Below are 14,728 nucleotides of genomic sequence, written 5' to 3' on the forward strand. Positions count from 1 at the left end.
TTAAAACTATACAACCAATGCAACAACAAAAAAACAATCGAAAAACGCGTGTCACTTGTATTTTTAAGTGAATTTATTGAAGTGCGGGTCTAATGCCAAGGCTGAAAACAACGAATGGGAAAACATCAAATTCATCGGAGAGTTGTGTGTTTGTGTGCATAAAGAGGTCCGGGGGGGGGGGGGGGGGGGGGGGGGGGGGGGCGGTACATCTACCAGATGAAGCGGAATGTAGTGGAGGTGCCATAGAACTGGAGTTATTGCAGGAAGCGGGCGCGCTGGCAAATCCTTGCGGCTGTTGTGTAACTGTTTTAGCCCAACCTTACGAAGTTGTCGTTAAACCACGGACAAAAAAAACCTGATATTTAATTAATATCAATTTCTCAAGTTGAATTAAAGTATTATTTGTGCACAAAAACACTAGAGGAATAGACCGGGTGGACGCACAGAGTATCTTGCCCAAAGTAGGGGAATCGAGAACCAGAAGGCATTGGTTTAAGGTGAAGGGGGGAAGATTTTATAGGAGCCTGAGGAGTAAAGCGTGGTGGGTGTATGGAACTAGCTGGCGGATGAGGTAGTTGGGGCACGGATTATTGCAACGTTTAAGAAGCAATTAGACAGGTCCATGGATAGGACAGGTTTAGAGGGATATGGGCCAAACGCAGGCAAGTGGGACTATTGTAGATGGGACATGTTGGTCGGTGTGGGCAAGTGTGGCCAAAGGGCATGTTTCTATGCTGTATCACTGTGACTCTATCAGACGCACGCATGTGGCATAGGTTAGAGATGATGTGCGGGGCAGGTGGTCGGTGCCTGTAGCGTTGTGAGGGGTGATGTCGGAGGTAAATGCGATAGTGGCGTTTCAGGACCTTTTAGAAAGACAGATATAAAGGGAATGGAGGGATATGGAGGTAGATGAGATTAGTTTATCTTGGCATCGTGTTCCGCACAGACATTGTGGGCCGAATGGCTTGTTCCTGTACTGTAATGTTTTACGTTCTGTAACACTGCACGTTAATGCCATGTTTTTTTGTTGCTTATCTAACATGTTGGTAGAATCCCAATATACTGTTTGCTAAAGTATTATGTCCATTGCTTATTATTCTGCTGGCAGTTGTATGGAAACAAGGAACTGCAGGTGCCGTCTTATACCAAATATAGACATGAAGTGCTGGAGTAACTCAGCGGGTCAGACAGAATCTCTGTGGAAAATGCATGGGTGACGTTTCGGGTCTGGACACTTCTTCAGCCTGAACGATAGGGGAGTGGGGGGGGGGGGAGGTTGAAGAGCTGCTCAATCCCCTCCCCTCCCCTCCCCTCCCCACTTTCAGCCTGATGGGTGACCCATCCCTTTTCTCCAGAGATGCTGCCTAATAGTTGTATAGTTGTTTTTGTATAATCACCTTAATTCACCTAGTTACATTGGAATTGATGAGCACGACCCGTCTTCTATTTAGTTCATGTGCATTGGTGAGGAAAAAGGGCAGGCAGTTGGAAGAACTCAGCGGGTCAAGTATAATCCGGGAAGGTAAAGGTATGTCTAGGATGCTGGTTTAGACCGAAGATGCTGGATTAGACCGAAGATAGACAAAAAATGCTGGAGGTAACTCAGCGGGTCAGGCAATATCTCTGCAGTAAAGGAATGGTGGGCTTTTCGGGTGATGCAGACTCTCGACTTGAACTTCGACAGCCCCTTCGCCTTCACAGATGCTGCCTGACTCGCTGAGTTCCTCCCTTGTTTTGTACTCCACGTGCAAGCATCTGCAGTCTCTGCTGTTGCACTAGTGAGAAATCGAACACTGAAGAACTGGAACAAGTTAACTAAAATCCTGGATTTTCCCGATGATGCTATTTCGACAGAGGCAAGGACACCAAAAAAACGGTGATAATCCCATTACCTCCACGGATGCTGCTCGTCGGCACAATGGCGCAGCTGGTAGAGCTGCTAGTACCTCACGACGCCAGCGATCTGGGTTAAATCCTGACCTCGGCTACTTCTGTGTGCAGTTTACATGTCCTCTCTGTGACCGTGTGAGTTTCTTCCTAGTGGTCCGGTTTCCTCCCACATCCCGAAGACGTGCAGGTTTGCAGATTAATGGGACTCCGGAAATTGCCGCCGGTGTGTAGGGAGTGGATGAGAAAATGCGATAATGTGAACATAGAACTAGTGCGAACGGGTGATGAATGATAGCGTGGACTCGGTGGGCCGAAGGACCTGTTTCGATATTGTACCTCTAAACTAAACTAAACTAGACTCTAGTGTTCAAAAGGGAACTGCAGATGCTGGAATATCGAAGGTACACAAAATTGCTGGGGAAACTCAGCGGGTGCAGCAGCATCTATGGAGCGAAGGAAATAGAAGGGTTTAAGTCTGAAGAAGGGTTTCGGCCCGAAACGTCGCCTATTTCCTTCGCTCCATAGATGCTGCTGCACCCGCTGAGTTTCCCCAGCAATTTTGTGTACCCTAAACTAGACTCTATGTTTTCCTCAAGCAGTTTGTTTTTCGCTCCAGATTCCATCATCTGCGGTTTCTTCTATCTGCCTAACCATCTGCGTGTGACCACCTGGTATAACCTGATGCCAAATTCTAGAAAGAGGGCTACCATCAACTCCATTGTATTTTACCTATTACAGAATGAACAATTTCGTTTTAATTTCTCATTTCTTTCCCAACACTCGTGTAGAGCCGCGTGCTGGCGGCATCCGTGGGAAAGTGGCGGAAGTTGGTCATTTAGACGTAAACTCTGCAATCTTGAAATATTGATCAGATTAAAATAGATTTCTAATCTCTTAATGGGTGTGACTTGTTGGAGTTAATTCAGTACCTTCACACTGGAAGCACCTTCTTCCACTGGTCCTTTGACACCATTCTTAATATCATTAAAATCAGCAAATAAAACAGGATTTTTCGTATTAGCCGGGATCCCGAAATTACGTATTATAGACCATGGTACCAAGAGTTTGACCCAAAGCTTATTCTGATCGATTGGCTGAACAAGTTCTTACTCATGAATTTCTAATTGTGCTTGGCACCAACATCTTGTCAATATATTCTTGTTCTCCTTTTCACTGTATTGTACAACTTACGTGTGAGTTATGTATCATCTATGTTTTTTGGAGGTTGCCTGAGTCTTTGTGCCTGTGATGCTGCTGCAAGCAGGATTTTCATTGTACCGGTCCCCAACCGGATTTGTGCATTTGACCTACATTCAACGTGACTTGCATATAAGCAAACGTTTATTTTACAGTGTCTATAATGACAGAATATAATTTTAATGTACGTACGGTGTGTGGACGAGAGGAAGTGAATGTTTGCTTGGGAAATTAATTGGAATTTCATCCACGATCAAGAGATTGAGAATCTCCTGTCACATAGGCGGGATATACACCTGTAACTACTCATCCGAAGTCACCATTCAATGGTTTAATGGTTCAGTTGTACTTTATTGTCACGTGTGCTTAGTTCTCTGATCTATGTGATTTAAAGAAGATGAAGTGATCCCAGACACAACTTCTGCAACTTGCGTTGTTGACAAGATATAAGGAAGATTTTTTTTCTATGGGCAAAGAAGAAATCGAATCAATATCTTTAAATAATTTCCATTGATCCATTGTATGCCAATGTAGACCGTTATTCATGATCAAACCGTGAGAAATTCATCTAAGTCACCAATGTCATTCCACTATTAGCAGCAGGATTAGAAGCTACTTGAATCTAATTGATCTTTTTTTTTTGCCAAACACAAGAGTAAGATTAGGTTGGGAATTTGCAATCCAGTTTCTACGGAACATGAGCTTGTGACTGACGTTAACTATCCCATTTCGAAGTTTCAGTTGGAGAGAAGACAAGTATTTCTTTGGATGCAGAGTGTTCGACAGAACAAAATGCATTCATAATTCTTTATTGGTTTTACATTGAGGGTGTGCAAAACGAGTCTGTTCTACTCGCTGAATGAGTAACGATAGCAGAACTTGAACCGCCCCCCCCCCCCCCCCCCACAAAGAAAAATGGCGAAATTGCTAACTTGTTATCCCTTATATTCGGCCAAAACTTGAAGTTCCTAATTCTTATTTAAAAAGACCTAATTATATATTTAATTTATATATTAAATAAACAACATTGGAATTATCAAGTAGCCATCCTCTCGATTCATGAGTGGAAGACATGGATTATTAATGATAAGAAAGAGAATCCCAGTAGGTTTAGTATACTTCACCAAGCGAAACTATTTCAGCCAAGTTGCACAGTTACATACTGTACATGAATCATGTAAATGCAGACTTGAATAACCCAAAGATTTACCATACTAGGCCCCAAGTATTTTGCAACAATAGAAATCGATGTACTGCCATAATCCCATCCATTTACATGCAATGCTACAATGCTACCATTGATCAGAGCTAATCTCGACATTTTAGTACAATTTGTCTAAAATTAAACTAAATTGTTCACTTCATTAAACAAAACTTGGCCTTCGAGGATAAAAAGATACCTCTGCATCCTAGCAACGTATCAGTCGTAGAACTAAAATAATCAGGTCGCCCTTAACCAGAGATTCAGCACACGTGGAACCAACACGATGAACTATCAACATAATTTGGAAATGCAGAAAAGGAACCGCTCTCTGTGAAAGTTAATCGTGGATTTTCCTGCAGATTCTGCGTTAATTTATTGAGAACATTTAACATACATTTGAAATAAACGCAGAGCTAGATTTCAAAGGAAAAGCTTCTGCTAATTACCAATTTATGAACATTCACTATAGCTTGCACAGAACATAATGATAATATTTATGTTACATATACATTATGCAGAAAAAGCCACGCGTACATTATAACGTGCCTAATGAGGACTCTATCCTGAAACATATCACGCTTTAACCACTAGCTTTTATCACTATGCTAGGTAACGTTTTAGATTTGAATTACTTTGTTTAACTTAATAGAGTAAGTAGTTAAAATAACATATATTTCTGCCTATGATTATGCATTTTCACTGTTGACGCAGATTTCAGTTTATGTAAAGCAAAGGTCCGATCGTATATTAAAATAAATAGTAAAATGAAAGCTGTGTAAATATGGTAAATATATCTTGACCACAAATGAGCAAACTAAGTGTCAAGATTTCTTGCACGACTGGAAATTCAGTGAAGCGTTAATCTCACGGGTGTCAATTGAGTGTTTTATTGCCATCTGTACCGAAACTGAACAATGAAATTCTTACTTGCATCAGCACAACAGATATGTAAACAAAGTACTCTGTCGACATCATAATTAGCAGCTAAAATAAGTTGAATGAGTAAAAACAAACAAACAATACAGTGCAAAGTTAAAAAAAAATCACTGTCCCCCAAGTCCCTGGTGCAGCCAAGGCAGTTTGTAGTTCTGCCCTGCCACGAGCATTTTTTGCTTCGGTGATGTGAAAACTAATGCTTTGTACAATAAAATAAAACGCTGGGAATATTCGGCTGAGTATTTCTAGCAAAGTTGATCCTGAGAATGGCAAATATGATCTTGGGAATGATGGTGAGGACAGTCGGGTTAGGTTTACTATTGTCGGGTGAACCGAGGTACAGTGAAAAGCGTTGTTCTCTTTATTGCACAAAGTATTTAGTTCAGTCTCAGCTGAGTATTTCCGGCATGTTTTGCTTTTCCCTTCAGAATTCCCGCGTTTGCATTTTAGTTTTTGTTTTTTATTAATATTTTACACCTTTGCTCAAGAATCTCTTCATTCAGACATTTCCCCCAACAACACAAACAACGTCAGGCATTCCATCTTAAAAAAAAATCTTGATCTGATTTCGTCATCCTTTCCAAAACAGAATGGGACAAGGAGCGAATTTGAAACCTTAGAACTTCTCACTATGTGCTGCTGCCTGGTGCCAAACATTAGGCTCCAAGGAGGCAAATATTCTGAACGCTATATCTGTTACTACCTTAAAGTTTTACATGCGTTTTCAAAGCAGCGTCCAAAGTTGTTTACTATTGTCACGTGCACCGAGGTACACTGAAAAGCTTTGTTTTGCAGATTATCCCATCAAATCAGATATCACCACACTTAAATGCAATCAAGCCAAACATAAGTGCCATAGGTAGAGCAAAGTGCAGAATATAGTTCTCACCCACAGCAGTGCGCCAGTTCCAGAGACAACGTCCAGTGTTCGCAATGGGGATAAAGGTGAATTGAGCGGTAAACCTAAGTTATGGAAGAACTATCCCGAAACCCAACAACAGAGGGGAAGCTATTCTAGAGTCAGGTGTGGCGCGCTTTCATGCTTCTGTATCATTAGTATTTTGACCAGAGTTTTTGTGTTAAAGAAAGATACAACTTGTTGAGATACAACGGGTCCGGCTGCATGACTCGCTGGGTCACTCCAGCATTGCGTGTCTTTCTTTGGTGTCTGCAGTTCCTTGTTATTTGAGCTTTCGTGTTAATCTGCTGCGTTCTACAACTTCGCCAAAAACGTTATAAGGCCAGAGTGTGGGGAAGATTTACAACACATCTGCTGAGGACCCAATTAGGCAATTTACATATACAGATATACATAGACAATAGGTGCAGAAGTAGGTCATTCGGTCCTTCGAGCCAGCACCGCCATTCAATGCGATCTTGGCTGATCATCCACAATCAGTTCCCCGTTCCTGCCTTCTCTCCATATCCCTTGACTCTGCTAGCCCTAAGAGCTCTATCTAACTATCTTTTGAATGCATCCAATGGAACGGCCTCCACTATCTTCTGAGGCAGAGAATTCCACAAAATCACAACTCTCTGGGTGAATTCACTACTCTCTGTGTAATTTGTCAGCGTCTGCCCACTTTCCAGATGGTCTCTGTTGCTATTGAGAAAGGGAGCTCGGGTGGGAGGGGCATTTCACACCAGGGAGGGGGTATTTCAGATCAGGGAGCGGGTACATCAGTATCAGGGATGATTAGTCAACCTACTTTGATCCCTGTCATTAACAGAAGCACCGGGAAATCCAGGCATACCCTGAAATTAATTATTATACATCATGTATGTGCGTAATATGTGTTGTTTTCAAAAGGATTTCTGAATATATATTAAACGTACTATGAAACGCATCGCTTTAATGATTAAAAATAGAAAATACTGGGGACATTCAGCGCAGTTGAGAGAGAAGCAGAGTTGACTTTTCACGTCGAATAACCTTCATCAGATGTAAAAAGTTGTAGATCTGATTCGGAGGCATGTTTTCTAAATCATTCTTTCTCCCTCCACATATGCTGCCTGGTCCATTGAGATTTCACATCACTTACTATTTACTTTAAAATGTCCATATTCTACTGTTGCCATCCTCACCACCGCTCCAGCCACCCCCTCCCCCCCACTCCCACCCATAAGAAAGTCCAGGCATGCCTGACCCCAAAGATTATACGAGCATTTGAAGCTTAAATATTCTCGCGTCCGCAATATTAGGTAGAGTTATGGAGTCTTACAACACGACGGCAGGCCCTTCGGCCCAACTTGCCCATGCCGACCACCACGTGCTGCATGCAGACTAGCTGCTGGACAATGGCTGGATGCGGTAGGCAAGTAAATAATACAGTTTACCTGGTTTTGAACATTGGTTACGTGAGCTGAACAGAATAACCTTCGTTTTGTGCGGGTTTATTAAGAAGTAAGGAAAAAGACATTCGAGATTGGATCAAGGGCAACTAGGTATTTTACCATCATGTGTTTCGCTTTATCTCCCGGTGCCGATGCATTTCTAAAAATGTGTATCTATGTTCAGGGGAGTGAAATACAAACGCGTGGCTGAGATTGGCATGATTTTGTGTTTAGTTATTGCCATTGCATACCCGTAGCGACTTTAGCACATGTGGTGTTTAATGGCAACTTATTCTAGGCTCTGGTATTCAAGTGATATGTTATTACCAATGGTCCGTGTAAATCTCTAAAACCAGCGAGGACAAAACAGATATAGATGGTAGCATGACAGACAATGGAATCAGGGCAGGTGCAGATGTAGAGAGCCAGAGGAACACCAGTCTACAAATCGCTTCAAGTATATGTATTAAAATTACTTTACAATTTATCTTTAACTTTTTATAATGTCCCATAGTATACTCTAGGGTTTCAGTTGTAACTCTCGAGTTTTCCATTCCACTTGGTTACACCAAATGTGATATCTTAATCGCTTAGAAATGTCAGCTTGACACGTCTTTTCCCCGGATAACAGCTGCACCAACTGTATCTGCGGCGCCAGAGGCCTCTGCGGTTAAAAATGCTCCCTTTTCCCTCACACACAGCGCCATCTAATACAACGTACAAAAGTTTATTTGCGGCGACTTCTATAATTGTACCCGTCTCTCGTGCATGTTCCTTAAGTAAAGCTATACCTATTCCAAGAGTCGTCTCAATGCATCGAAAAAATGTAACTTCCTTTGGTAACGCCGACTTCCTGATCTAAAACATTGCCCAATATTGTTGCTTCATTTAAATTAATGTCGGAGGCACAAATCTAACCTTTCAAGCTATTGATGGTGTCTATAAAGTGCATTGAGAAGAGATGTGTAAGAAAGAACGGCAGATGCTAGAAAAATCGAAGGTAGACAAAAATGCTGGAGGAACTCAGTGGGTGAGGCAGCATCTAAGGAGAGAAGGAATATGCGACGTTTCGGGTCGAGACTCTTCTTCAGACTGATCTTCAGATGTTTAGTTTCAAATTAAATCATTAAATCAGCAGACAAGATGTTGGCAAACAGTCCATTTCAAAAAATGCTGCTATAAATATGTTGTATTGCAAATAGTATGTGATTCAACGTTATTTGGCATTTAATCAAGATGTATTATCTATCATGGTCACGTTTCCTGTTGGGATGGTGTTGCCTTGCCATTGGCACGGGGATGTATCTGATTTGAACAATTGTGATTCCGACCATTTCGCTCGATAACTAGTAGATATTCTTCAGAAGTTATTAGGATTTATGAAAGGCATGAATCTTTTTTTATACCAGATACCGCTTCCCTTTTGTACGCACCTACTATCTATCCTCTGCTGCATTTTTTTACTGTTTAAGAAGGAACTGCAGATGCTGGCAAATCGAAGGTAGACAAAAATGCTGGAGAAAGACCTGCTGTTTTATTTACTGTTTGACCTTAGATCTGCTCAAAGTAATGAATCAATTGCACAGGTCACATTATCTTTGAAAGCGGCTGCACAACGAATAGAAGGTGGAGTGACTCAGCGGGACAGGCAGCATCTGTGGAGAGAGGGAACGCGTGACGTTTCGGGTCCGGGTTTACAGACTGGAAGGAGAAGCAACAAAATGGACACTGACGGCCACCCTGCGTCACTTCCCGCCCCCTACTCCGCCGCTCCGCCAATCGGCTTCGCCCGCCGCATCGGCTGACGTCATCCCGCCAGCAAGCGTCGCTCCGCCCGGCGTCCGGCGTCAGTGCGCAACCGCCGGCGTTGCTAGGGGAAGGGGGGAGGGTTGCTAGGAAGTGGTGGCGGGGAGCGAGCGCGACGTCAGCGGGCGGGGGGTATTATGGGCTGGCGGCGGGGCATCAGCTGAGGGGTGCGCTCCTCTTTGCGCTGCAGCGGCCGCGAGTCGGACAGAGACAGACAGCGGACACTATGGAGCTGTCTGCCGTGGGCGAGAGGGTTTTCGCCGCTGAATCTCTCCTCAAGCGACGCATCAGGAAAGTACGTGAGTCTTGCATTGCATTGGCTTGGCTGGCGGCCTCTCCGCTCGCTGCCATTTCCAGGCGCAGGCAGTTTTTTAAACCATATCTCACAAGGTTTGTCTTCTCTCTTTCCCCCTTCCCAGGGTCAAGTCGAGTACCTGGTGAAATGGAAGGGCTGGTCTCCCAAGTAAGTATCAGCATTGCAGTGACTGCAGCTCGCCGAACCGCGCATTGCAATAAGATGCACCGTCATTTATTTATTTTTAAATCGCCTTTTAAGGTACAGTACGTGGGAGCCAGAAGAAAATATCCTGGACGCCCGGCTGATATCAGCCTTTGACGAGAGGTGAAGGCCTTTTTGCGACATTATATCTAAAGTTCTCTATCGTTAACTCTGCGATAATTTAACATTTATTTTGAAGGCCAATTACAGCATAACAGTTTAAGTTTTCATGTTACCTTACAGAGAACGAGAAAGAGAAATATATGGGCCAAAAAAGCGTGGACCCAAACCGAAAACGTTCCTTCTGAAGGTGAATGGGCTACTCTTTAATGATTTAAAATGTGGTGGTTTTAGGTTTTTTATTTTGAGTTGCAATTTTTTTTTCGCGATTCAACTGATTTTGTTTTCTGCAGGCAAAGGCGAAAACCTACGCCTTCCGCAGTGATGTGGCGAGAGGTCTGAGGATGACCTACCCAAGCAGATCTGGTCAAGAATCCGGCTTCACCTCCACCAGGTCCAGAGAGGGTCTTCGGAGGGACCCCGCCACAACTTTGCAGCACAACGCTCTTTCCAGGGGCGAGACTTCTAAAGACAGGAATACCAGAGTGGAGGAGCTTCCGAGAACTCACCAGAAAACCGAGTCACACAAACACAGGGGAGAATGTGGTTCCAGGAAAAAGGGGTCGAAACACAGCAAAGTGGACTACAAGGACAACCGAGTCCTGGGGACATGTTCTCCCAAAATGAGTGCAGCGAGTGAACTTGAAGGAGGGATGCCGACATACCCTCATTTTAAACGAAGGAAATCCGAGGAGCCCGATTCTGGGAGTGACGAGCTGGAAGGGAAGGTGGAAAGCGGACTACTACGCTTGGCTGGAAGGCAGGAAGCAAAGCTGGGCGGTGCAGCCAGAACGCACCTGAATCGCGCGTCGCTGGGCTACAGCGATGGTACATACGGTGCAGACTCGCACCCTCTTCGGACTAACCAAGCCGTGGAAAGTACAGTTTCCAAGAATGAACCAGGGGTGGATGCACCCCCACATAAAAGTAAGCACCTACCCGAGGGCCCGGTGCCACGGAATAGCGTCAGTGACAGACCTGTTTCAAAGCCCCCCTTGCTGGCTACACACCAAGTGTCCCGATTTCTGTCGGAACCAGAAGAGTCCTGGAGCCCCTCCCTGAACAATTTGGAAAAGGTGGTAGTCACGGATGTCACCTCAAACTTCCTGACTGTTACCATCAAAGAAAGCAGCACGGACGAAGGGTTCTTTAAAGAAAAAGTTTAATAAAACTCGTTGACTTTTATCAGTCGCAATGTCACTGAATCATTTGGGAATTGTTTTTTTTTGGTCTGGGTTGTATATAGTTTCTTTTTAGCAGATAAGGCTAATCTTGGATGATTTAAAAACGAAGCCCCGGTTGCTTGGGCCTGTGTTGTAAGCTGCATTTCAGTTGCAGTAACTTAAAACTTTTGAACGCTTTAAAGGCTAAAGTCGAACAGTCAACGTTTGACACTTGATTTTGACCGAAGTGGTGTGTTTTGTTTTGGGGGGGAGGGAAGGGAGGGGATGGGGTTACCAATTGCAATAGGGAGTGCTAATCACCCACATGAGCAAATTGCCAATCACCATGGATGGAATATTATCTGTTTACTTGGACCATTTCATTTGTGGAACTGATCGGATTCTGAGCTTTGTTTATTGCTGACATGAACTATCTTATGACTAAAGTTGTAACTTAGCGGCAAATAGTTTCGAAATTGACTGCAGTGAATAAGTTAACTGGGAACACCTGTCTCCTTATTATTAATAAGGTTGAAATTACTAAGATTATTTGTTCGTTTTAATCTAAATGCATTTTTTAAATGTAATGCTGCCGATTGCACTTTTTAAAAATTTATTTGAAACGATAATCAAATGTCATTTATTGAAAATCAAATGTCATTGATTGAAGTGTTGTGTTGGATACAGCAGAGGAGAGGTGCTGTGTTCCAATTTCTGTTCTTAGTAAAGGCATTTCATCAGGATGATATTTCCTGGTGCACACGGGAATTCGGTTGTGATGCTAAAACGTTGCTCATATTTGGAAAGATTACAGAGAATGTTTTTCCAGTCACTTTCGCCCAGCCCTCTTGTCATATCAGGCTTTGAAGTTGCCGAGGGAGTTACTCTCCCGTTTGCTGTAAGGTGCAATCGCTTTGGGTGGAGCACCAGTCAAAACATGTTTTTACACAAGTGTTGCATATCCAACAGTTGGCATTATACAGAGTAAATGCTTTGTGGTATTGGTACCTCACGTGAAGAGGCATGATTGTACTTTGATAAGTGGCCAGATAATTTGGTTATGTAAAGTAATCAAACAAGTATTATCTTGTCTCCTTTAACCCCCTCCTTCCCCATCCTCAAATCTCCCATCAGTACCATCTTATTAGACCTTTTTTGATTGGCATACTGTTTTATATTACTAAAAGTGGATCTCTCCAGTAAATTTGACTTTATAATTCCAAAGCAGATCTGGCCAAGTTGACATTGGCACATGTTTATTGTATTCCACTGTGAGGTCACCAGTTTATTTTTGAGAAGGAAGTCGGAACAAAGAAGAAACAACAGTCAAATGAATTCCTTGGGGGCAAAATATGTCCCTTGAGTGTTATCGCCATGACTGGTGGTTTACAGGGATTAAGCCATAGTGACTGTAGGCTGCATCCTTTTGCTTGTTGAGAAACCCCATAATATTTTCCAACAATGTAGAAAAAGATAACCTCCAGAAAGTGGCCTTGTTCTCCTATTATTAGAAGTTTTGCACTTCAACTACTTGGAGCTATTCACTTTCTCCCAGGCTGGCTTTTTGTTATAGTATGTGTGTGCGTTATGACAGAAGTACTATTCCAATATGAAATTTGATTGCAGCAAGCCGAGCCAAATCTTGTACTGGTTCCCACTGCAACAATAATTTTGTTTGGAATCTTAACTGGATCCAAAAAACAGTCTGAACTGGATCAAACCACAAAGTACTGGAGGAACTCAGCAGGTCGGGCAGCACCTGTGGAGTGAATGGCCTTGACCAGCTGACACAGACTGAGCTGGTTGTTCAACCTGTGGGTCAACATAATATCACTATGTTCATTGGAGTAGGCAAAAAAAACCCCACCTGGCTCCTTGTCAAATACAAGCGCTATTGACGGACACAAAGTGCTGGAGGAACTCAGCGGGTCAATCAATATTCCCTGGAGAACACTGATAGGTTATGTGTGGGGTCGAGACTCTTCTGACCCGCTGATTTACTCCAACACTTTGTGTCCGTTAGTGTCTTACCTCGCATTTACAGTTTTTTTTTTGTTTCTACAAGGCCTATAGAAAACTCGGTAGTCATTGTGTTTGCACCATTTGTAGTAATTTCATGAACGAATTTCTTGACGTAATTTCTTTAAAGCTAATCCAGTCACTTTAAAATGGGAAGGAAAATCCAAGAAATAAGACCGATGTATCAATTTAACGTTCTAATCGCATAGCTGGGTATGATTTTTTCAATTAGAGTATGGAACCTGATTGTGTAGATAGAAATCGTTAAGAAGGTATTCGTGGCTTGTTGTTAGTCGTCATCTATTTAAGAATTTCTTGAAGGGTGTTAAACTATGTGAAACCCACTAACCCTACCACAAGTATCTACTCCGTGTATGCCGGTGGCGCGCCAGGCATAGCCAGTAGGGAAGTTACACCTGATAAAATACAGACACTTGCCAAAATGTACCAAAGGAAACGTCCTAACTACAAGAATGGAATTAGACTTGCGAAATCAGGTGACAAATACATGGACAGCTATATGTACAGCTTTGGCGAATTATCAAAGGACGCCGCTACGTGCCTTTGGAAGTTGTGTAAAATTCCAGTGTGCACTTGCGTATCATCGTGACATGCAGGATGCTCTGCATTTTGAAATAAATTTAACATAATAGATTTATTGTACTCTTAATTGGACATTGAATGTTTTGGACTACATAAACTTGAAGACACAGAGCCTGTTGCTGAATGTAATGTAAATTAGTTTGTGCAGGCCGTGATCATAGGCTATCAGTATTGTCAGATGTTGCAGAAATTGTACAATATCCATTAATTTTATCCTCCCAAAATTGAAGTCGCCAATAGGTTTTGGTGACACTTTGTAAATTTGTCCTACAAAATGTGGGGGGTGGGTGGAGGGGAGGAGAAGTAACGTTCAGGTGGCGCTGTAAGGTATTCTTTGAGGAAGACAGTTGGTGGCTCTGAACGCAATCATATATAAACATGATTACATTTCAACCTCGTTATTATGCATCCGTAAAGTTCATGTAATTTTCTGTAAATATTATTCAGATGTCAAAGATTGTTTCGATTATAAAAAAAAAAGAATGTATGGGATTGTAACTATTAAATATTTTATGTATTCTGTATAATGGACAGCTTTTAATACTTTGCATTTAAAATCTGTTTCGATATTGGACTATAAATGTACTTTGCAAAAGATTAAAGTAACTGTTTTAAACACGTTCAGAAAATCTGCTCTCTATCTCAATAGCCGTGCCAGCATCATCGGGTAAATACAATATTAATAGGAAGACATATATATATATATATATATATATAGATCTGAAGAAGGGTCTCGACCCGAAACGTCACTCCTCCCTTCTCTCCAGAGGTGCTGCATGGCCCGCTGTGTTACTCCAGCGTTTTGTGTCTATCGTTGATGTCCTTGTGTTGCAGGAGCAGTTTTCAAAATCTCAACATTCACAGGAAATTTCCGATTACTAATATTGTTTCAAACGGGAACGTAATTATTTTAACTCTGCTTAGCATGGTTAATGGTGTCTAGGCAGGGCGTCT

The 14,728-nt window shown here is 42.5% G+C and overlaps 1 protein-coding gene across 1 annotated transcript; it reads left to right on the forward strand.

Annotated features, from left to right (window-relative positions):
- Window positions 1-9,505: 9,505 nt before the first annotated feature.
- On the forward strand, window positions 9,506-14,296 carry cbx8 (chromobox 8). Its single transcript, XM_033044351.1, has 5 exons — window positions 9,506-9,665; window positions 9,790-9,833; window positions 9,927-9,992; window positions 10,113-10,179; window positions 10,283-14,296. Exons 1-5 carry the CDS (start codon window positions 9,597-9,599, stop codon window positions 11,153-11,155), a joined length of 1,119 nt encoding a protein of 372 aa, XP_032900242.1. The 5' UTR covers window positions 9,506-9,596; the 3' UTR covers window positions 11,156-14,296.
- The last annotated feature ends 432 nt before the right edge of the window (window positions 14,297-14,728 follow it).

The sequence above is a fragment of the Amblyraja radiata genome, chromosome 26 (assembly GCF_010909765.2).
Source record: "Amblyraja radiata isolate CabotCenter1 chromosome 26, sAmbRad1.1.pri, whole genome shotgun sequence".
Taxonomy (NCBI): Eukaryota; Metazoa; Chordata; class Chondrichthyes; order Rajiformes; family Rajidae; genus Amblyraja; species Amblyraja radiata.